This window comes from Hyperolius riggenbachi, chromosome 4 (assembly GCF_040937935.1).
Source record: "Hyperolius riggenbachi isolate aHypRig1 chromosome 4, aHypRig1.pri, whole genome shotgun sequence".
NCBI classification, from domain to species: domain Eukaryota; kingdom Metazoa; phylum Chordata; class Amphibia; order Anura; family Hyperoliidae; genus Hyperolius; species Hyperolius riggenbachi.
Window position 1 is genome coordinate 404,154,888 of NC_090649.1, and position 25,339 is coordinate 404,180,226.

The 25,339-nt window shown below is 41.3% G+C and overlaps 1 protein-coding gene across 1 annotated transcript in view; it reads left to right on the forward strand.

The window, feature by feature from the left end:
- Positions 1-25,339, forward strand: part of PCSK2 (proprotein convertase subtilisin/kexin type 2) — a 277,467-nt gene that overhangs the window by 239,700 nt on the left and 12,428 nt on the right. Inside the window, exons 7-11 of the mRNA XM_068232302.1 lie at positions 2,168-2,256; positions 9,080-9,255; positions 12,310-12,525; positions 18,680-18,780; positions 19,754-19,981. Coding sequence (XP_068088403.1) covers positions 2,168-2,256; positions 9,080-9,255; positions 12,310-12,525; positions 18,680-18,780; positions 19,754-19,981 — 810 coding nt within the window. The remainder of the gene's footprint in view (positions 1-2,167; positions 2,257-9,079; positions 9,256-12,309; positions 12,526-18,679; positions 18,781-19,753; positions 19,982-25,339) is intronic.

The window sequence follows — 25,339 nt, forward strand, 5'->3', positions numbered from 1 at the left end:
CTCCACCCATACAATGTCATGGCCACACCCACTTTTTGGTGTGCCGTGCACCCCCCACTTTTCGCCGCGGCGCAGCCCTCACATTTTACGCACCCCCACCCCTGTTTTTGGCGCGGCACGATGCGCGCGCCGCCTTCCCCCCCGCCGAACCCCCTGTCCCAGGTTGAACCGACAAAAATCTGGTCACTCTACCAATGTCCTCCTTAATATATACTGCAAATTTGGTGTTTCTAGCACGTACGTTGCTTTGCTATTAACCGCTAAAGATGGCGACCATTAAACTTTAAAAATAACCATTAAAAAAAGTGTTTGCGGAAAATACATATCTTTTGTGAATATTTCACAGTTGATTTTCGTCTGCCATGCCATTGTCCAGGTTTTGGTGCCGATTAAAGACTATGGAGCCTGACACAAAGTGTCGGTTCACGAACATTTGGCGAAAATTCAAATTCGCGAATACAAAATTTGATGTTCGCTATATCACTGTTAATTAATAAGCAGTATAATAGACTTAAGGGTAGCCGCAAGCAAATAGGGCCCATATATGTGACTGTGGAACTGGTAAAGATGATCATTTGGCCAGTGGGGACCCGGCGGTACTAAGGTTTAGACCCCAAATTACTACTCCCTCTGAGTTTCTAGGCCTCGGAGGGAGAATAGTATTTTACATGCCGGTATTCAGTCTTTCGGCTCACCCTGTGCCCAGCTCTCCGGCGGGGTATATAAACGTACACCCATTAACTTTCAAACCATTCAATCATTCAATATTCACCTTTGGGCATTGGGACTACAAAAAATAGCATTGTCATGCACTTGAATAAAGTTGTGCACAGTTTATAGGCAACACATTTATAAGCAGTCTTGACCAATGCTAATCTAGATTTCTGTGTACTCTGTCCTCTGTCTTGTTTGAAAACATTTTCTCTTTTTTGGGCAGGGAGGGGGAGGAGCAAGGATCTTATTTATTCACTAAAGATATGTTATCTGTACTATGAAGCAGCAAAACAATTACAGATCTCTTTAAAGTGGACCTGAACTCTGGCACAGAACAGAAGGAAAACAGAGAGAAATGCACCCTGTATGTATTTAGAGCGTTATGCTGTCTAATTCACCCTCATCTGTGACTAATCGCAACAGTAATTTGATCTCTCAGCTGTGTCATCTAGCTGCCTCGGCAGAACAGCTAATTTGTGAACATGTCTCCCCATGCTCTCTCTGCTTCCATGAAAGCAGCAAGTAGACACACTGCAGATGTATTGCAGGATTTCTAATAGCTGCAACAAATACATGTTTGTAAGCTTTAACCACTTGCCGACCGCGCACTCATACCGCGCGTCGGCAAAGTGGCAGCTGCAGGACCAGCGACGCAGTATTGCGTCGCCAGCTGCAGGCTGATTAATCAGGAAGCAGCCGCTCGCGCGAGCGGCTGCTTCCTGTCAATTCACGGCGGGGGGCTCCGTGAATAGCCTGCGGGCCGCCGATCGCGGCTCGCAGGTTAAATGTAAACACAAGCGGAGATAATCCGCTTTGTTTACATTGTACGGCGCTGCTGCGCAGCAGCGCCGTAAGGCAGTTCGGCGATCCCCGGCCAATCAGCGGCCGGGGATCGCCGCCATGTGACAGGGGACAGCCTGTCACTGGCTGCACAGGACGGATAGCGTCCTGTGCAGCCCCGATCACCGGGCATGAGCAGATAGGAGAGGGAGGGGGGAATTTTGCCGCGGAGGGGGGCTTTGAGGTGCCCCCCCCCCCCCCCGCAACATGCCAGACAGGAGGAGCGATTAGACCCCCCCTGCACATCATCCCCATAGGGGGGAAAAAGGGGGGGCGATCTGATCGCTCTGCGTGCCCGCTGATCTGTGCTGGGGGCTGCAGAGCTTACCCAGCACAGATCACAAAAAATAACGCTGGTCCTTAAGGGGGGGTAATGGGTGGGTCCTCAAGTGGTTAAAGGCTATTATGCTGTTGCTTATCTTTTAAAGCAGAAAGAAAGTTCTGAGTTCAGGTACAGATACAGAACCTGCCAGTCACACCGAGAATTAAAGTGTTAAAATGAACTATATACTGTATATATAAGTTACAGTTGGTTTATGTAAAATCTCCAGTGTAGTGTTGTGCTTTATCTGTGCCATTAATGATCTGTTGATTGTTTGTGATGTTCTTGCAGTCACGGAACGCGCTGTGCAGGAGAAGTGTCGGCGGCTGCAAACAACAACATTTGTGGGGTGGGAGTTGCGTACGGCTCGAAAGTTGCCGGTAAGAGATAATTCGTTTTTTTTTTCATTATATTTTACTGACGCACATCAGTATTATTTCTTGACAGAACAAATCCTGGAAAATCATTTTTGAGGTAAATGACAGTTATTTTGATTGTGTGGCTTCAGCTTTTAGCGCCATCTGCTGGGCCATTGCAATGTGTTTTTATTATTACTGTATTGTTGTTGTTGATATTGTTATCTCTGTTATTTTTATAACCATGACTATTTGCAATGTATTCATTTTTTTTTTAATTATTTAACTCCTAATTATAATGTTTTTATCCTTTTCTGTCACATTAATAAATTATTTAATACTTGTTTAGTTTTAGTAAAAATGTTAATATTTTTTTTTTCTTTAAAGAGGCTATACAGCCTAAAATGCCATTTTTATTTAGCAATGTTGGCGTCTTGGCTTTTAAAAGTTATATTTACCTGCCGACTCATTCCTCCCGAAAAATTCCTAAAGCCCCATGGCCCCAAGGTTCCATTGCGTAGCCTAGGGAAAGATGGGTCATGCATGAATAATTCTAGTATGATTTAGTTCACATCAAAAAAGGCAAAACGGGAGCGCTTTGTGCTTATATTTTGCACAAGTGATTTTACCATGATTAGCGCTGTAAAAATATCTTGACACTTCCGCGATTCCAGAGCGTTTGCAGTCAGTGCTTCATAAGCGCTGTACCGTGAACGCTGCAGAATCAACAAGAAAATGCTGCAGGTAGCACATTTGCATTTGGCACTAATCGCAAAACGCCCGCAATTGGCCCCAATCACGGCAGTGAAAACACTGCTATAGGATAACAAAGCACTAGTGCTTTAAAACGCGCTATCGCTTTAGCGATTAGTGGGAATCGGAAGCGGTGACGGAGCAAGCGGGGCAGGTCCAAAATTACAGCAAAGATTGCAGAACAACTGAGCCACCGGAGAGGATGATGAGTGATCCCCCGGAGTACATAGGGCTGGAGGAAGGTCCAGGTAAGAATCAATGCTGGTAGCTCTGACGTCTTAAAGGATACCTGAATGTGACATGATGAGATAGACATGTATTTGTACAGTGCCTAGCAGACAAATAACTATGTCGTGTGCCTTTTTTTCTTTCTCTGCCTGAAAAAGTTAAATATCTGGTATGTAAGTGGCTGACTCAGTCCTGACTCAGACAGGAAGTGACTACAGTGTGACCCTCACTGATAAGAAATTCCCCTTTTTACCTTTCTTGCTCTCAGAAGCCATTTTCTGCTAGGAAATAGCTTACATTCCGTTCCGATGAGCGAAGCGCAGCAGCGGAAGCAATGCTTTCACGATGGGAAAGTTCACATTGCTACGTTCCGCTACGTTCCGCTCCCTGCGTTCCGCTCGTTGGAGCGGACGTTCCTGACCTGCACAATCCTTCCGCTCTGCTCCGCTTCACGGAGCGCAGGAGCGGATGCGTGCTGCTTAATGTGAACCGAGCCTTACAGTTGGAATTTCTTATCAGTGAGGGTAACACTGTAGTCACTTCCTGTCAGGACTGAGTCAGCCACTTACAAACATGATATTTAACAGTTTCATGCAGAGAAAGAAAAAAAGGAACACAGCAAAGGTATTTGTGTGCTAGGCACTGACTGTACATACACATGTCTATCTCATCATGTCACATGTCACTTCGGGTATCCTTTAAGAGGAACTGTAGTCAAAATAACATAATCAATAAAATTGCTTATTTTTTACAATATTAATTTATTAATTACTGGTCATTTAGCCCGTGACTCAACACACCAACACATACCTGCGACCTGTTTACACTCACAAGTCCACGACCTGCACCTGACTTGCGTGCATACGCAACCTCCCCATGTGCGCAGCCACAGCCGGACGCGGTGGACGCAGAAATCGGGGATTTTGTTATAGAGGATTTAGTTACTGCTGTCATCCCTGGTAAAATCCCAGACTGAGACAGTTGGGAAATACTGAACATGCACGGTACTCTATGCTCTCACCCCATGCTCTCATGCTCCCATGGCCAGGAGCATTCTGTGTATGCACAGTTTATTAAGATAGTAGGGGGTGGGCAGAGCGGGGACAATAATGTGATCGGGTGCTGGTGACTGCCAAAGATCAGGCATCAATGATCATTGGCAGACGCCATGTGGCCGCTGTACACACACTGGTTAGATTCCAGATTCTTGGCCATGGCAGTCATATTGTCTATTGTAGCCATGTTCAGACCAGCATGGGTACGAGGTGCAATAGTAAACACTGTAGCTTTGAACATTAGGCTTTCCATCCTAGCCGGCTTTGGTGTGTCTCTTCTGTAGCATATGATGTAATTTTGTCGCATTAATTCGTGTCTGTGCAGAGTTAAAAAGAAGAAAAAAACTGAGTGAGGCCAAAATGGGTACATAATGACACTATACAATAATGAGCAGCACTGCAAATGCATCTCATCTTTTTTTTTCCAGGTATAATTGGCTACTTGAAGGTTGTTAACTAGCAGCGTGGAAAATACAAGTGCTATATCTTATGGAGCAAAATGCTCTGCCTTCTCTACAGAAAGCAATCAAATATCTTTTAACAGCTACAAACAGCCCATGCTGTTACGCCTCTAGGATTTATTACTGGAGGTAGAGTTCAAGGCCATCGTGGTGCACCAGACATTATTAGTAACTGTGACATGTTGCCAATAAGACATCGCAGCCATTTTTTAGCTGACATTACCTAATTTTTTTTGTGTGTGAATTTTTAAATGTTATCATAAGGCTTGTCATCTATGATCAAAGATATTTTTAGCTTTGATAATTAAGGTGCGCTTTTTACTTGAATCAAGGCTGGGTGCTGATTGGGAAACCAGAGGGCAGAGTGGCACATGGCGAGGGGGTGGAACTTGCAAAGAGCGGTGCATTTTTAATTAAGGGGCGTGACAGCACACACAGACTCACGACAGGCAACTGCACTTCACCCATACATGTTCACTTAAGGCTAGTTTTAGAGCGGTCAATAGACAAGCTGTAGTTTTTGAGAAATTCACATTTCTTGATTCAGAACGGTTTGAATAAGGACAACAACTTTCTATATTGGTATGAGATTGATGATATTTGAACTTTCTCAGCCATTATAGCTGAACTTGTGAACTAAGAATTTACGATACCTCTGTGTCAGTCCAACTCCCAGGTCTGTGAGCAGGGAGTAAACAAGGATTCTTATCTTGGCTTACAACCCCTAACCCCAGGTTGATGGTCTGTGTGAATTAAGGCATCTTAATGACATGTATTTATGCTTGAAAAAATATCTGTTTTCCCTTTTGATGTTGCATGTATATAAGCTGTCTGTACCACCAGTTTGCAAACTAACAGGATATAAGCCAGACGAAGGCTGCAAGGCCGAAAGCTTGCTTATTTTTATTCATTTTTAGTTAGCCAATAAATGGTATCATCCTGGTTTAAAACTTCTTGCTTGTAAGTTAAATAAATGTGTCCTAGTCCCCCTTCTCTGTAGCTAGACTCATAAAGGAGGCTTTTGTGGAAAGGTCAAGATAGTCACATTAGGTATATATGACATGAGTAAAGGATATCTTGCAGGTTATAAAGGGGATATTTTAACCAGCATACAGTATATACCAGTGATGGCGAACCTTTTAGAGGCCGAGTGCCCAAACTGCGACCAAATATCCACTTATTTACCACAGAGTGCCAACATGACAACTTGTATATCCAAATTTAAAATGCATCAATCATCCCCACAAATGAAGTACAGAAATTATCCCACAATTAAAATGTACCAGTAACTACTAACTACCAACAAATGAAATTACCCCACAATTAAAGTGCATCAATCACTGCCACAAATGAGCAGCACCTCCCTGGCAGCCAGTTCCTCCCCCATGCCACCACGGCTGATCCTCTCCAGGATCTCAGGAGGGAGGGAAAGTAGCTGCAGATTGGGGGGGGGGGGGGGTTCAGGGGAGGGAATAGAACTGTGAGGAAGTTGGGAGCATAGGTTGCTGCGACTGGGAAGTAGGTAGGGAGATTAGGTAGCTGCTGCAGGACAGGAGGAAGTGTAGGTAGGAAGGTAAGATAGCTGCTGCGGGTGGGAGGATCGGTAGGGAGATTAAGTAGTTGTGGTCCGGTGGGGAAGGAAGAATTGCTAGGTAGATAGGGAGGTTAGGTAGCTGCTGTAGGATGGGAGGGAGTGTAGGTAGGGTAGCTGCAGCTGGGAGGGAGGATAGGTAGAAAGATTAAGTACTTGCGGCTGGTGGGGAAGAAGTGTAGGTAGGGAGGTCAGGTGGCTGCAACTGGGAGGGAGGGTAGGTAGAGAGATTAGGTAGCTGCTGTAGGACAAAAGGGAGTGTAGGTACGAAGGTAAGGCAGCTGCAGCTTGGAGGGAGGATAGGGAGGTTAAGTAGCTGTGGCTTGTGGCGGGAGAGTGAGAGTGCGTGTGGGAGAGTGATTCTGATTCTGATTTTGGAGGTTAAGTAGCTGCAGCTAGGAGGGAGGATAGGTAGAAAGATTAGGAGGGTGCTGTAGGCCAGGAGGGAGTTTAGGTAGGGCAGCTGCATGTGAGGTTAAGTAGTTGCAGCTGGGGAGAGGAAGTGTAGGGAGGGAGGTTAGGTAGCTGTGACTGGGAGGGAGGGTAGGAAGAGAGATTAGGTAGCTGCTGTAGGACAGGAGGGAGTGTAGGTAGGTAAGGAGGTAAGTTAGCTGCAGCAGGAAGTTAGGTAGTTATCTGTAGCAAAGCAATAGGGAGAATAGGTAGCTGTTGCTGAGCATGCTGTATGGAAGGGTAGGCAGTTGTGATTTGGGTGGAAGGGACTGTGGTTAGGAAGATAGGAAGATAGTGTAGATACATGCTGCTGGGCAGGCGGAAAGTGGGTAATAAGAGTAGGTACTGTAGGCACATGCTGCTGGGCAGGCAAGTAGGTGCATGGTGCTTCTAGACAGGAGGGTAAGTGCTGCTGGATGGGAGGGTGAGAGAGGGAGTTGAGCGAACATGTGTTTAGTGAGAGAGGGATAGTGACAGAGAGACAGTACTAACAGACAAGAAAGATAAAGAGAGAGATAGTAAAAAGAAAAAAGAAAAGACAGAGAGAGGCATGAAGTCAGACTTTTTTTTTTTACAGCTACAGACTGACAGGAAGTACTCACTATACAGTGCATAGAAAAGCCAAATTCTTTCTTGCAGGCAGCGATTGAAGTGCAAAGCGACAGGTTCTCTTCCACTCAGCAAACTTCCCCGGAGCCAGGAGGTAAAAAAGATCAGGAAGGAAGATACAGGAGTCCTCTCTGGCCATTAAAATTCAGGAATCCATCTGAAGTCTTGGACCCTGGTGGTGGTGGCCTGCAGGCCTATCAAGCGGCCTGCAGGCAGAGATGCTGTGTGGGGACTGACTTAGTCTTGGGGGCAGGCAGTCACATGGCGTACAGGCAGAGATGCTGTATGTGGGAACTGGCTTAGTCTTCGGGTAGGCAGTAGCCCTCCGGGATCCATGCCTCATTCATTCTGATAAAGGTGAGGTACTGAACACTTTTTTGACCTGACTGCTGGTGGTATAATGCAATGTGCAGTTACACAGGTGCAGTGAAAAAGTATGCACTGACTGCTGCTATAATACAATTGTGCAGTCACACTGGTGCAGGGAAAAGGTATGCCGTGACTGCTGCTATATTACAATTGTGCAGTCACACAGGTGTAGAGAAAAGGTATGCACTGACTGCTGCTATAATAAAATTGTGCAGTCACACAGGTGCAGGGAAAAGGTATGCAGTGACTGGTGGTGGTATTGTATAATACAAAGTGCAATCACAAGAGGCAGTGAAAGGTATGCACTGAATGTGCTGGGCTTGCACAGTACAGCAATTAGCAAGGGCCAGCTGCGACAGACAGGGCTGTATATGCAGTGTCAGTGGCAAACACACACACAAGAAAACACATCAGAAGAACATTAGCTCTCAAAAGAGCTGGTTTGGGGTGCTTTTTAGCAACAAATATCAGCAAGGAGCAAGCTAACAGACCTCCTAACTATCGCTTTCCCTATCTCTCCAATGTCTCTCCCTTCTCTCACTAATACAGCAGCACACAGAGTGAGAACATGGCCGACGCTGCTGCCTTTTATAAGGGGGAGTGGGGGCTCCAGGAGGGAGTGTAGCCTGATTGGCTGCCATGTGTCTGCTGACTGTGATGCAGAGGGTCAAAGTTTAGCTCAATGATGTAGTATAGGGTGCGGGTTGAACTCGCCAAGTGTTCGCGGTTCACCGCGAACTCGAACCAGCTAAGTTCGCGCGAACAAGTTCTCCGGTGAACCGTTCGGGCCATCTCTGATCACCGTTCGATCGTTTTGCCGCTTGATTTGTGAATTGAAATAAGGTAAGAAAAATGTGCAGAAGATACGAGAATCGAGTGGGGATCGAGCGGCAAAACAGCATAAGACTCATTTGTAGAGCCTGTTTTTGTCTGTGTAGAAGCTCTGTAGATAGCTGATGTCAAATATCTGATCAATTCGAGACACTGGCCACTTCCTGTTCTACAGAGCATTATTGCTAAAAGCCGCAACCTTTTCTGAGTGATTCAGTTTGTGCACAGCCCCCTTTCAGCCTAAACAGTAGGATGATGTAATCCGAGCAGCGGCCTCAACGTCCACAAATACTTAAACTTCCTAAAAACCGGATGTTTTGGTCATGTGTTTACATTGTTGCAATCAGTTTAACTGCAGATGCTCAAACTCAAAAGTAGCATTTGTACATTTTGATTACTAAGAATTTATGTTATATTTTTAGATCTGGAAATTGTATAATTTCTTGCAGTGATTGATACATTACCTGTTTCATCATGGAATTGTTATTGAATTACAGGTATCCGTATGCTTGATCAGCCCTTCATGACGGATATAATTGAAGCTTCTTCCATCAGCCACATGCCACAAATCATAGACATTTACAGTGCCAGCTGGGGGCCCACAGATGACGGCAAGACAGTGGATGGGCCCAGAGAACTAACTTTGCAAGCAATGGCAGATGGTGTCAATAAGGTAATTATCACTCTTAAAGTGAACCGAGCACCTGTTTAGCACTCAGGACATTTCTATAGCACATGAAAAATGCATGCCAACAATCTGTTTCATTATCAATATACACTTACATTTTACCTTGTATTTTACAATCAAAGTCGTTTTATTAGCCTGTTTCAGCAGACCTGACAGTCAGCAGAGCTCTCAGGAAGCCAATTGTTTTATTGAGCTAATTACCCAGAAGTAAACAATAGCTTTTCATCAACAAAGGGGGTGAGTAATTAGGACATTGTGTGTGTCAAACAGTCCTAATTACCCACCCCCTTTGTAGATGAAGAGCTATTGTTTACTTTCTCCTTCTGCCCTATAGCTCTTTGGGAGACTAGGTGTGGTTTCTGCTCCCTTTAGAACTCACAGCAAGCAAATATTCCACAGTGATGCAACTTGTCTGCAGTAACGATGGTACCACCTGTGATACATTTAAAGGGAACCTAAACTGAGAGGGATATTGATGTTTCCTTTTAAACAATACCAGTTGCCAGGCTGTCCTGCTGAACTCTTTGGCTGTTGTAGTGGCTGAATCCCACACCTGAAACAAGCATGCAGCTAATCCAGTCTGACTTCAGTCAGAGCACTTGATCTGCAAGCTTTTTCAGGGTCTGTGGCTATAAGTATTAGAGACACAGGATCAGCAGAACAGCCAGGCAACCGTTATTATTTTAAAAGGAAAAATCAATTTCCTTCTCAGTTTAGGGTTACTTTAAGATGTTCATCAGGTTGCGTAAAGATTTTGCAATATGCAAATATTAACAAAAAAATTTTATACATGAATATTGTAAAATATTAGCAATTTTAATCACTAAATTACATTCATTTAAATTCACATTTTAGTGGTAAATATAAATTGTATTTTATACTTACTGCTTTTAGAACAAATAAAAACTACCTTATGGAACTCAGTAAATAAGGGAAAACTGTCTGTCTGCATATTTTGCTATAAAGGGTGTTTAAATATCTCTATACTTTATACTTCACGCAGTCTACCATCTGTGCAGCATCCTTCAAAAATAAACACAATGCATGCAGTATCTTCTGCATAAATATCAGCATTGTATTGACAGATCTGGGTCAGTATCTGCTGGAAGTATTCAGTTTCCTGCATGCAGATGTAATATTCAGTGCAGTGAAATTCCACTATTGTTAAAAAAAAAGCATTTCCTTTGGTTCAAAAAGAAGTACATCCAAGGCACAGGATTCCTAATAGTGTCACGAAGGGTGGATCAGAGTCTGATAATTGCTCCAGGCACGTATGAAGAGTTGCAGAGTCTCCCTTCTCTGTAGTTAATTGCTCTGCTCATGCAGTAAAAGGAGAGTTTGTGGAACATTACTGACTGAGCAGCCTATACTTTAACCGGTTCGGGACCACGGTAAGTAGAATCTAGGCCACATTTGCGGCTGTCTAGTTCTGATGCGGCATAGATACTGCGGTCCTGAGCCGATCGCTGCTCGCCACACTATTATATGACAGCCGAGTTTCTTGCTATCTGTAAGGAGCCAGTTTCATTGGCTCCTTACCAGGTGATAACTATCATCCAATCACAGTGATCACAGACCAGCCGCATGAAAAAAACGCTGTGGTCCTTAGGAGCTAGAGCCTTGCGGAAGTAGTTGACGAGTATATCAAGGAAGTACTGATTTTTAACCATTAATTTACAAAGTTGTTTGTGTAGGATTGATATGTCGTCATTTTTTTTTTCAACAAAAGTGAAATTGACTTTTAAGTTATTAAATAAGTAGTCTTGTTACAAAGACACAAGGGGCCTGATCCAATTCATGTTTTATCCCAGATTATTTTTTTATCTTCTCTTTAAAATAACTTTTCAGCACTATGCAATTGAAAAAGTACCAAAACATGTGTGGAAAAGTACTGTCAAAATTATTCTGAGTATTTAGTGCTCGCTGATGGCTTAAAAGACATTTTATTGGTAAGATGTGAAAACAGCACCTGAGAGAAAACTTAAAGAAAAACTGAATTGGATCAGGCCTATTTCCCTCAGTAGAGTATAACAGCTTTTGATGGGGAATGAAACAGGTGTCCAGTTCACTTTACTTTAAATTAAACCTGAAGTAAAAAAAAAAAAAAGTCTGATACTTACCTATGGAGAGGGAAAGCTCTGGTTCATATTTTGCCATCCTTGTCCCTTCTGGGTCTCCTCGTTGCAGCGTTGTCACCTCCGTTAGAGCTATTCAACAAACTCCATGAGCCCTTGGAAGCCTTCCAGAGCACCCGTGTCTTTGAGCACTCCCAAAGACGTGCAACGCCGCACTATGCATGCACAGTACGGAAACGCCTTTCTTTAGGCATGCTCGGGGATACGATGCCTTACAAGGGCTCCTTAAAGCGGTTTAACACCCAGCATTACAACTTTGCTTTAAAAGATTGCTTACAGCTTACAAACTATTATGCCAGATTTTTTTTTAAGCAGAAATTCACTGAATGGGTTAAACATGACATTTTGGTGTTGGATTTAACTAGGAATCCGCATCCGTTCTTATCTTTTAGTTACAAATGTATCTTTATTTGGAATACAAATAGACCTTTGAAAAGCCTGCCGGGGAAGCCCTCTTTGTTCTCTCAGAGCAGTGTTTGTTTATTACATTGTAGATAGATACATTTGTAACTAAACAAGCAAGCACGAGGAGCATTTCTAGCTAAATGCAGCACTAAAATGTCATGTTTAATCCATTCAGTGAATTTCTGCTAAAAAAAAAATCTGGCATAATAGTTTATAAGCTGTAAGCAATCTTTTAAAGCAAAGTTGAAATGCTGGGTGTTAGACCACTTTAAGGCAGCAAATTAAAATGTGGGTGACAGACCTGAAACCAGGACATGGAAGGCTTATATAGGATCCAGACCCATCCCTTTCCAAAGGTAAGTATCCAACTTTTTTTTCACTACAGATTTGCTTTTTAATTTACAATGACCTAGTTAATATGTACAAAAATTTACTGATTGTTTATTGCGTGTTCAGTATTGCTTTCACATTTTGCTTTTATCCTGATGGTCTTTTCCAGGGTCGCGGTGGAAAAGGAAGTATCTATGTCTGGGCATCTGGAGACGGAGGAAGTTATGATGACTGTAACTGTGATGGATATGCATCCAGCATGTGGACGATCTCCATAAACTCTGCTATTAATGACGGTCGAACCGCCCTGTACGATGAAAGCTGCTCCTCCACATTAGCCTCCACATTCAGTAATGGCAGAAAGAGAAATCCTGAAGCCGGCGTGGTGAGTATACTGGCTGGAGCCAGCCCTAAGGCATCATCAAGCGCCAGCCTCGCAACAGAAACAGCAGATGTTCCTTTGTTACAAGTCCTTTTAAATGACAGAAAACCCAATGAGCCTTTCATAGGCGGCTGATGAGGAGTATGTTAATATTTAAACAATCCAAACATCTACTGAGTTGTATGGGCTCAGCTACTGTGCTTGACAATACAATAAGTATAAAGAAAAATAAAGTCAATGTTGTGTATTATTGCAGTACATTAACTTGTCTGTATTAGATGTGAACACTCTCTTCGAGTAATGGCCCCTGCAAATCAAGAAGCATATGAGTAAAGTATATATATATATATATATATATATATATATATATATTTTTATATATATATATATATATATATATATATATATATATATACAGTGGGTTGCAAAAGTATTCGGCCCCCTTGAAGTTTTCCACATTTTGTCACATTACTGCCACAAACATCAATTTTATTGGAATTCCACGTGAAAGACCAATACAAAGTGGTGTACATGTGAGAAGTGGATCGAAAATCATTCATGATTCCAAACACTTTTTACAAATAAGGCATGGTGTAATTACCTTCTTAAAACAGAAGGAAATTTGCAATAATTCAGTTATAAATGAACATTTGTGGTTACCCACAATGCACACCTACTAAACATGCAAATTATCCCTTTCTGAAGAGACGTTACTATTGTTGTTGTTGGCTAGACAGAATACAGCGTGTTTTAACCGTTTTTATTCGCAGGACCAGTCAGTCAGTAAATCGGGTCCACTGGCCCATACCAGTGGTGGTGGCAGATACCCTGGAATCGTGTGTGGGTTGTAATTACCCATATCTCACAGGCTCCCTTCTGGTTTGTCTGCGGTCTGTCCCAACGGTTCCTGCGCATTGACTGCGACCAGAGTTCGCACGATCCGTGCGCTGGCACCGTTTGGAAGGCCATTTGCGGTCTGACCACCAGGGCTCCTGTGGCTTGCTATAAACCAGCGGTTCTGCATGCTTGCTTGGCTTAACAAGGGCGGAAAGGGATAATTTGCATATTTAGTAGGTGTGCATTGTGGGTAACCACAAATGTTCATTTATTACTTAATTATTGCAAATTTCCTTCTGTTTTAAGAAGGCAATTACACTAAGCTTTGCTTTTTTAGTAGGAGGGCTTTTTGGTTTCTTTCATCCCCCTATACATTCCTAGTAGTTTGGGTCACCCTGAGCTGCTTGGTTACTCTGTTGTACTCGACCAAGCCCTATTTCATACAGCCTTATCAATCCCTGCCATGTACTGATGAGGACCAAAAGTCCGAAACAGGCTGTCTACATGTGGGTTTGATATGGCTGTGTAAAACTTAAAGCTATAGGCTTGCTATAAACCAGCGGTTCTGGATGCTTGCTTGGCTTAACAAGGGCGGAAAGGGATAATTTGCATATTTAGTAGGTGTGCATTGTGGGTAACCACAAATGTTCATTTATAACTGAATTATTGCAAATTTCCTTCTGTTCTAAGAAGGTAATTACACCAAGCTTTGCTTTTTTAGTAGGAGGGCTTTTTGGTTCCTTTCATCCCCCTATACATTCCTAGTAGTTTGGGTCACCCTGAGCTGCTTGGTTACTCTGTTTTTACAAATAAATAACTGCAAAGTGGGGTGTGCCTAATTATTCGGCCCCCTGAGTCAATACTTTGTAGAACCACCTTTTGCTGCAATTATAGCTGCCAGTCTTTTAGGGTATGTCTCTACCAGCTTTGCACATCTAGAGACTGAAATCCTTGCCCATTCTTCTTTGCAAAACAGCTCCAGCTCAGTCAGATTAGATGGACAGCGTTTGTGAACAGCAGTTTTCAGATCTTGCCACAGATTCTCGATTGGATTTAGATCTGGACTTTGACTGGGCCATTCTAACACATAGATATGTTTTGTTTTAAACCAATCCATTGTTGCCCTGGCTTTATGCTTAGGGTCATTTTCCTGCTGGAAGGTGATCCTCCGCCCCAGTCTCAAGTCTTTTGCAGTCTAAAAAGTCTACAAGAGGTTTTCTTCCAAGTTTGCCCTGTATTTGGCTCCATCCATCTTCCCATCAACTCTGACCAGCTTCCCTGTCCCTGCTAAAGAGATGCACCCCTCGAGCATGATGCTGCCACCACCATATTTGACAGTGGGGATGGTGTGTTCAGAGTGATGTGCAGTGTTAGTTTTCTGCCACACAAAGCGTTTTGCATTTTGGCCAAAAAGTTCCATTTTGGTCTCATCTAACCAGAGCACCTTCTTCCACATAGCTTTGTCCCCCACATGGATTGTGGCAAACTGCAAACAGGACTTCTTATGCTTTCTGTTAACAGTGCCTTTCTTCTTGCCACTCTTCCATAAAGGCCAACTTTGTAAAGTGCATGACTAATAGTTGTCCTATGGACAGAGTCTCCCACCTGAGCTGTAGATCTCTGCAGCTCGTCCAGAGTCCCCTTGGGTCTCTTGACTGCATTTCTGATCAGCGCTCTCCTTGTTCGGCCTGTGAGTTTAGGTGGATGGCCTTGTCTTGGTAGGTGTACAGTTGTGCCATACTCCTTCCATTTCTGAATTATCGCTTGAACAGTGCTCCGTGGGATGTTCAAGGCTTTGGAAATCTTTTTGTAGCCTAAGCCTGCTTTAAATTTCTCAATAACTTGATCCCTGTGTGTTCTTTGGACTTCACGGTGTTGTTGCTCCCAATATTCTCTTAGACAACCTCTGAGGCCCTCACAGAGCAGCTGTATTTGTACTGACATTAGATTACACACAGGTGCACTCTATTTAGTCATTAGCACTCATCAGGCAATGTCTATAGGCAACTGACTGCACTCAGATCAAAGGGGGCCGAATAATTATGCACACACCACTTTGCAGTTATTTATTTGTAAAAAATGTTTGGAATCATGTATGATTTTCGTTCCACTTCTTATGTGCACACCACTTTGTGTTGGTCTTCCATGAGGATTTCCAATAAAATTGATTCATGTTTGTGGCAGTAATATGACAAAATGTGGAAAACTTCAAGGGGGTCGAATACGTTTGCAACCCACTATATATATATATATATATATATATATATATATATATATATATATATACTGTATATACACAAGTTAAAATATCAAGTGAATTTTTGCACACGATAAAACAAGATGGACTAAATTAATGTGAGACCAGAAGCAGGTTTGTCACTTTATACAAGTGCTGTGCAATAGTAATATTCTTGCTGTCATCAATCAAAAAACACCTGAACAGATGTGCCCCCCCAATATCCTCTCCTGCCCCTGTAGAGTAGCCAGATGTGCTTCCCCCTAATCCCATTCCCCTCCCCAGTATAGTAGCCAGATGTGCCCCCCTAATCCTCCCCAGTGTATTAGCCAGATGTGCCCCCTCAATCTCCCCTACTTTCCCAGTGTAGTAGCCAGATATGTCCCCTAATAAAGTGGGTAGTGGGTTTCAGGACACCTTCTGAAAAAGGACACAGGGAACAAAAATGGGGAGCCCAATGGTGCAGTACGTCAATACAATCGGGTAATTGTAGTAAGTGAAAATCTACTCACAAAGGTAGGTTGCAGCGGGGCAACCGACCGCAGGAAGCAGGTGGAGACAATAAACCCGACTCCACTCGGGGAGGTCACCGAGGACCTGGATGCGGTCGCACTCCTTGGGAAAAAAGGGGGACAGGTGTCTACCGTGGTGTACACCACGCGTGGTCTGTCTCCACCCCTCAAACGGGACACGTATGGGGGTACAAAATGCACTAGACAATTGTAAAGAGGCGCCCTAATCGTAGATAAAAGCATCTAAAAACAGTTTAAAATTGACAAAAACGTGAGGTAGCTTACCTCAATGACGACAAATCTTTGTAATAAACAAAAGATTTATTATAGCACAGGCAACGCGTTTTGCGGGTCCAAGCCCGCTTCCTCAGGCCAATACAAGTGCCTACATCAGCAAAAACAAGACTCCTCAATATACCAGTACTAGTAGGGTACATACATTTATAACATCAGTGTCACACATGCATTTAGATCATTATATTGTTTAACATTTGGGATACCATAGCTCCTGGCACTTAGAAGCGCCAAGAGCCATAATAGCTGTATTTTAGGTGGATACGTTGCATTATGTATATCAGGAGATTATAAACCTTAGCTATAGGTTAGTATAGTTAGTTATAGCCTATGCTATAATAAATCTTTTGTTTATTACAAAGATTTGTCGTCATTGAGGTAAGCTACCTCACGTTTTTGTCAATTTTTAACTGTTTTTAGATGCTTTTATCTACGATTAGGGCGCCTCTTTAGAATTGTCTAACGTCCCCTAATACCCCCTCCCTCCCCAGTATAGTAGACGGATGTGCAATCTAATCCCCCTTCCCAGTGGGGGTGGGTGGGAGGCCGACATGCTGTCACACAGTAGTAGGAGGGGACCCAAAGAGAGGGAGGATAGAAGTCTGGAAGATAGATTCGGGTGCCCTATCCGGTCTCTGCCTTGGCCAAGCCCTGGGACTACTCCTATGATAATGGACAGGAAAGAAGGCTGATTTTTACTCTAAATTGTATCCTGCATTAATGTATTAGCTACACTCTCATATACTGATATATATATATATATATATATATATATATATATATATATATATATATATATATATATATATATATATATATATATATATAGTGCTGCCCATAATTATTCATACCCCTGGCAAATTCTGCCTTAAAGTTACTTTTATTCAACCAGCAAGTATTTTTTTTAACAGGTAATGACATGTGTCACCCAAAAGATAATAAGACGATGCACAAGAGGCGTTATTGTGGTAAAAAATGTACATTTGAGCAAAAAGTGTCCAGTTCAAAATTACTCATACCCTTTTCAATAATCCATAGAAAAGTCTTTATTGGCTATAACAGCAATCAAATGCTTCCTATAATTGCAGACCAGCTTTTTACATGTTTCAGTCTCATGCCGTAGTTGAGAATCCTCATGTATTGCTCTTTTTTCATGGTGCCATGTACGATGATTAGGTTCCCTGGTCCATTGGCTGAAAAACACCCCCAAAAGCATTAGGTGCTCACCACCATATTTGACAGTGGGGTTGTTGTTTTTTGGGTTGAAGGCTTCTGCTTTTTTATGCCAAATGCAGGAAACATCATTGTGATCAAACAATTAAATTTTTGTTTCATCTGACAATAACAGAGAAGACCAGAAGTCTTCTTTGTCCAGATGATCATTTGCAAAGGCCGAGCCAGTTTTCTGTACCTTATTTGGAGAAGTGGTGTCCTCCTTGGTCTGCAGCCATGAAACCCAGCGGTGTGCAGTGTCCGTTGGATTGTCTGCATTAAGACACTGCCAGCAGCAGAGCCCAGATTCACCAGGTTGGCCTTAATGATGATCCTTGGATTCTTCTTCACCTCTCTCACTATCCTCCTGGCCATCACAGGTCTCACTTTTGGCTTCCAACCTCGTCCTCTGAGATTTTCCACTGTGCGCAACACCTTGTATTTTTTAATAATACTTTGCACTGTAGCCACTAGAACTTGAAAACATTTAGAAAGCCTTTTCCTAACTAGTGAGCAGCCACAATGTGCAGCTGCAGGTCCTCACTGAGCTCCTTTGTCTTAGCCATGACTGTCCACAAACCAACTGCAAAGAGCTGCTGTTTTTCACCTGTTGAGTTGGTTAAAACAGCAATTCCCAATTAGGGTAATTAGGATGCTTTAGAACAGCTTGGACTATTTGTAATGGTATAGAACTTTGGACTTTCCCACAGACTGTGACAGTTTGTGAAGGGTATGAATAATTTTGGACTAGACACTGTTTGCTCAAATGTAAATAAAAGTTGAGAAATGTTATTTTTTCCACCATAATGCCTCTTGTACATCGTCTTATTATCTCTTGGGTGACACATATGTCATTTCCAATCAAAAAATTACTTGTTGGTTGAATAAAAGTAGCTTTAAGTCAAAATTTGCCAGGGGTATAAATACATACTTTACATAGCTTTCTCATTACTCTGGATTTCTTAAATATTAGCATGATAAATATGTTATTGCTTTGAGGTGATACGTGTGCACTACGCCTTTCATAATACCATGTGACCCATACATTTTTTATTTATGTTTTCAGGCTACAACAGATTTGTATGGAAACTGCACTTTACGTCACTCAGGAACATCTGCAGCAGCACCAGAAGCAGCTGGGGTATTCGCATTAGCCCTCGAGGCAAAGTACGTTAATACAACCATATATAAATGATATTGAATGGGAAAATGCTCGCAGATCCATTTAAATGGGATTTCCTTCCCTTTCTAATGTACGTACAATAGCCTTCACCAAAAAGTAATCTAAAATGCTTTAGTTAATTTTATACAGACCTATGACTATTGGGTGCTGACACTAAACAGTTCCTCTAGGGGCACCATTACCTGAGAAGGTGGGCTGGACCTTCAACATTCATTGTATGCTATAAAATCTTTTGCTGAGTAGTGTTGGTAAATTGATTATTTAGGTAAGTGCTGCACTTTTAAAGTGATCCCGAGGTGAGAGGGATATAGAGGCTGGCTTCCATATTTGTTTCCTTTTGGCTTCTTTATGTACACAAGTGGTAACATCTACAGTATATTGTTTACAAGTGCTAGCAATGACTGGTGGTGAAATAGCTGAGCCTGATCGGATCCGCTCTACTGTGCAGGAGCACAATGCCTACACAGTAAAGGGATCCGATCGGGCTCGGCTATTTTTGCCTGAGTCCAATTGAAAGCCGCTCCTGCAAGGCTCTCACGGGATTGTTATGATCCTGGAGCCCGGTGGGAGTTCGGTGGAACGGAGGGATGGAGGAGGACGATGGAAGCCTCATTAGGATCCAGAGGCTTTTTTCCAACGGGCCAGGCGCTAAATAGAATTGAATTAGGCGACGGTCATGTCACCTAATTGTAGAACTCACCGGCACTGATTGTTGGCGGTTTAGAGAATTGCACAGGACCCAATGGGTGACAAGTAGGTCTTGCCTGCTATCTATTTTTTATTTGTAATATTCATATTTTCTAATTCACTTCTTTAGCCTCTCATGTGGTAACAAGATCACAGGAAGTCTGTCCCGCGCATTTGTCATTCTGATTGTATGTGGTAGTAACTTTTATGCATTTATATGATATAATATAATATAATATAATATGACAATGTATGTTTTTCTTTCAATAGTCCAGGTCTTACTTGGAGGGACTTACAACACCTAACAGTGCTGACATCCAAAAGAAACCAGCTGCACGATGAGGTTCATAAGTGGCGCAGAAATGGAGTTGGCTTGGAGTTCAATCACCTATTCGGCTATGGTGTGCTGGACGCTGGCTCTATGGTTAAAATGGCGCGAGAATGGAAAACTGTGCCAGAAAGATTTCACTGTATCGGGGGATCAGTACAAGAGCCAAAGTAAGTCCAATATATAGAGTATCTCAAAAGAGTGTACAGCTTGTATAACAGTGTAAATTAGCTGTCCCATCAAAATAACACACAGCCATTCATTTGAAAAGATAATTTAAACAGAAGATCAAAAATATTTCCCAGAAGAAAAATAAAAAAATGATTAAAGCGGAATATAACTCTGCATTTCAACTTTGCTCTAAAACATTATTTACAGCATATTATATGCAACCAGCAATTTTTTTTACTAGACCAGCATTGGAAGGGTTAAACACAGAGGTTTAAAGTTCCGTGGAGAGATATGCAGAAGTTCAGATGGATACATTTAACTAAATAGAATGTAACAAGTGATAAATGTTACACACTCTTTGGCTGTCCTCCAGCTCCTTCTCAGTCAGAGAGAGTGAGTCACATGCCACACTTAGATACATTTATGTAAACAAAATGTATCTATGTAAGCTTCGGATGCGTCTGCAGTTCTCTCCAGGAACTCTAAAGCTCTTTGTAACCCTTCCAATGCTGGTTTAGTAAAAAAAAATGCTGGTTGCATATAATATACTGTAAATAATGTTTTAGAGCAAAGTTGAAATGCAGGGTTATATTCCGCTTTATTAAGGGCCAGTGGCCCTTGTTCAATTTAATTTTTTTCCCTAAGTTTCGCCTTCTGTACAAATTACCTTTTCAGCAGTCTGCCATTAAAACAGTACCAAATGTAGGTGGAAAAGGTATTTTCTTGCATGCAGGTGACTTAAAAGGCATTTTCTTGATAATGTGTGAAATTACCACCTAGGAGAACACACTGGAAAAAAAGTAAATTGAATAAGGGCCAGTGTGTCTTCCACAAGACTTTTAATAGAACTGGATTTCTATTGGCCAATGGCCCCCTTAGCCAATTCACTTTATGTGCTGCAAAATTGGGAAGGTAAGATACACTATAAATAAAGCAGTCCCCTCCCGCAAGTCACACCAAGGCAACTGCTGACATTGTCCAAAAAGCTGTACACAACTACAACAGATGCCAAATGTACAAAATGTACAGCTCTAGTTAGTAAATAAAAAGTTTGCCTTCTTAAAACGTAATGTATTTGCGATAATTCAGGTTGGAGTGAGCAAATGATATCTCCCATGATGCATCACTGCTGAATATGCAATTTATCCTTTGCATATTCAGCAGTGATGCATCATGGGAGACATCATATGCTCATTCCAACCTGAATTATTGCAAATATCTTTTGTTTTAAGAAGGCACATTTTTGTTTTGCTTAACATTTTAGTAACAGGGCTTTTTGGCCCTTTGTAGCCCCTTATACACTCCTAGGAGTTCTGGTTCACCATGAGCTTGCTGGTGAATCTATAACTCTAGTTAGTAAAAAAAAAAAAAAAAAAAAAAAGAAGCATTATATTAAACATGAGTTAATACCCTATCACCAATTTCCCAGACTTACAACTTATATATATAGTGTATATTAGGGATGGTCGGAAATGCCAATTTCCGATTCCATGGTAAATCCGCATTCCGCCATTGCCAATTACCGATTCCGCTTTCAGCTACCAATTTCCGCATTCCATTGCGAAAATTCCACTGGAAATCGCGGAAATTCTGCCCAACTTTAAAGAGAATCTGTATTGTTAAAATCGCACAAAAGTAAACATACCAGTGCGTTAGGGGACATCTCCTATTACCCTCTGACACAATTTCGCCACTCCTCGCCGCATTAAAAGTGGTTAAAAACAGTTTTAAAAAGTTTGTTTATAAACAAACAAAATGGCCACCAAAACAGGAAGTAGGTTGATGTACAGTATGTCCACACATAGAAAATACATCCATACACAAGCAGGCTGTATACAGCCTTCCTTTTGAATCTCAAGAGATCATTTGTGTGTTTCTTTCCCCCTGTTCTCATGCACTGAAGTTTCAGGCTGCTCGTTTCTTCCTGCAAACAGCTTTGCCCTTGTCTAATTCCTCAGTATGTGAAAGCCCAGCCAGCTCAGAGGACGATTTATCCAGCTTGTAAAAGATAAGAGAGAAGCTGCTCTAATCTAAATAATACACAGGCAGTGTGCATGGAGGGGCCTGGAAGGGGGAGTTCATAGCAGAACCACAACACTGAAGAACTTGGCAGCCTTCCAGACACAGGCCGACAAGTCTGACAGGGGAAAGATACACTGATTTATTACAGAGACTGTCATAGCAGAAAGTGCTGCAGTAAGCCAGAACACATTAGAATAGCTTTTGGAACTTGTAGGATGATAAAAAACAGGATGCAATTTTTGTTACAGAGTCTCTTTAACATCGATTTTCTCAAAAACTATAGGGTCTTTTTGAAAAAAATTTTTTGCATCTTGTTCACAAGATTCAGTTTAATAAACCCTGAAAATTTGGTTTCTAGGACTTACGGGGGCTTTGCTATTAGCCGCTAAAGTCGGCAGATTTTTACTGTAGTGTAAAATGCAGAAAATAGGCAGATGCAGATTTTCTGCATTTTACATTACTGTAAAAATCCGCCGACTTTAGCAGTTAAGTCCTAGAAACACTACATTTTCAGGGTTTATCAAACTGAATCTTGTGAACAAGATGCAACAAAGTTTTCAAAAAGACCCTATAGTTTTCGAGAAAATCGATGTTAAAGTCGGCAGAAATTTCCGCGTTTTCCGGCGGAAATCCGCCTACCGCACTTGCATTACCGATTTCTGCATTCCGATGCGGAAATGCAATTTCAGATCGGAATTTCGGAAATTACATTTCCGCGGAATCTGAATGAGCATCAAATCTCTTGATAGTAAACTCCAAGGAAACAGGAAAAGTAGTTTAATATATCAGAAGTTTACTATGTATCAGAATCGGTCATACATTGTATATTTATACAGACCTGAGGACTGAGTTTACTATATCCAGATGTTTACTATATCAGAGTTTTATTAATAAAGCACCAATATATTCTGAGGCACTGTATTAATTAATTTATTCTTTTTACTAACTTTCTGATGAAACCACCGTAGAAACAGCTCATTATCAATTTTCTGAAACCATAGTTTTAGCTGTTTATATTTCAGCTTTTTACCTGCATTATGTTCACGCAAAGTAAAACAAAGCAGCGGTCTCTAAGGGATTGCATTGCAACTTCCATTAAGGTTGGATTCAGTCATACTATGGATAATTGTTTTCTTCCTCCTCATAGACTTGCAGAGCAGACTCTATATATAGCCTCTTGAATATCCTCTGCGGTGCACCTTAGCAACCCTGTCAATTAGTGCAAAGAAGCTGGGTAGCGCTTGCTGTCTGCAGCAATTGTTGCGAGGCAGCGCCATTAATATTTAAAACATTTTATTATGCCATTGCCGGGATTAGAAGAGGCAAAACCTATAGAGCACAAGAGAAATTAGGCAGAAACTCATACAATATGTAGCTTGTAATTATGTGTCAAGAGCCTATTCTTTTGTAATAATCTTCCACTGGAAGAATAATGACGAACATGTGCTTTCTGCAGAAGCAAAAGACCTGGATAATAAAACTGATTTCAAGCTCTAGCAAGACACCACAATGCTGCTCATATATTTACAAAATGAACGATGTTAAAGTCAAATTTAATTTTGTTAAAAAAAATAATAATACATTGAGAATAGTAAGTCTTCTTTGCAAGGATTTTTAAAAAATATTATTTAGGATAACTATTTTATTTGTGTGTATAGACTGAGACCCAATTAGTATATGGTGAACCAGAACCACTAGGACTTTGTAAGGGACTTAAAAGGAACCCATGACCCCGAGATGAGAGACATATGGAGGCTGTAATATTAACTTCCTTTTAACCACTTCAGCTCGTGGGTTGTTTTGACCTTATGGGCTTGATTCACAAAGCCGTGATAACTGTTATCACGGTCGCACTAGCATTTAGTTTCCACGCACAATTGCAAATTTTTGCGTGCAATCATAAAATTTTCGTGTGAAAGCGGCCGTGAAACCGTGAAAATTCATGATTGCACATGAAAATTTGTGTTTGCGTGTGAAAACCATTGCGCACAAACTGCTACCGCGACCGTGATAAGAGTTATCACGGCTTTGTAAATCAAGCACTATGGACGAGAGGAATTTTCACATTTCAACGCTCCTCCCTTTCATTCTCCAATAACTTTATCACTACTGTACATATCACAACAAAATTATCTATACCTTGTTTTTTCCACCACCAATTAGGCTTTCTTTGGGTGGTACATTATGCGAAGAATTATTTTATTCTAAATGCATTTTATTGGGAGTAATAAGATAAAAAATTGAAAAAAATCATTATTTCCCAGTTTTTGGCTAGTGTTGCTCGGATACCTCATTATCCTATTCGAGTTTGGTCGAATTCGGATAGTAAACTATCCGAATTCACTCAAAGTCGGATATCCGATGTAATCGGATATCCGATTCGACCTCGGATATCCAACGTCACTATCCGAGTCTGTATTCGAGTAAAATATTCGAGCTGGCCTTAAATAGCTTGATAAACTTGTATAGGAGGTCAATGATGCATGAAACCACCTTTTTTATGAAGAAAAACATCAAGTGATTATGTGGTGATGTAGTAGTTATAAAAGTCTTCATTTACGTCGTCTTCATCTTCTTCTTCTATATCTTCTTCTTCTATATCTTCTTCTTCTATATCTTCTTCTTCTTCTTCTTCATCTTCTTCTATATCTTCTTCTTCTATATCTTCTTCTTCTATATCTTCTTCTTCTTCTATATCTTCTTCTTCTATATCTTCTTCTTCTTCTTCTATATCTTCTTCTTCTTCTATATCTTCTTCTTCTATATCTTCTTTTTCTATATTTTCTTCTTTTATATCTTCTTCTTCTTCTTCTTCTATATCTTCTTCTTCTTCTATATCTTCTTCTTCTATATCTTCTTCTTCTTCTTCTATATCTTCTTCATCTTCTTCTTCTTCTATATCTTCTTCTTCTATATCTTCTTCATCTTCTTCTATATCTTCTTCTTCTTCTATATCTTCTTCTTCTATATCTTCTTCATCTTCTTCTATATCTTCTTCTTCTTCTATATCTTCTTCTTCTATATCTTCTTCATCTTCTTCTATATCTTCTTCTTCTATATCTTCTTCATCTTCTTCTTCTATATCTTCTTCATCTTCTTCTATATCTTCTTCTTCTATATCTTCTTCTTCTTCATCTTCTTCTTCTTCTTCCTCTTCTTCTCTATCATTATATCATGTGTCTTGGTTTTCCTTTCTTTTGTAATATTTTTTTTTTTACTTCATTTGTGGAAATATTTTATTGTAATAACACCATAGGTATATTTGTGTTGATGGCATAATAGGTAGGTAGTGGCACATTGCAAGCCACAGCGCCTTTTTCTGTGTACCCTGGCGG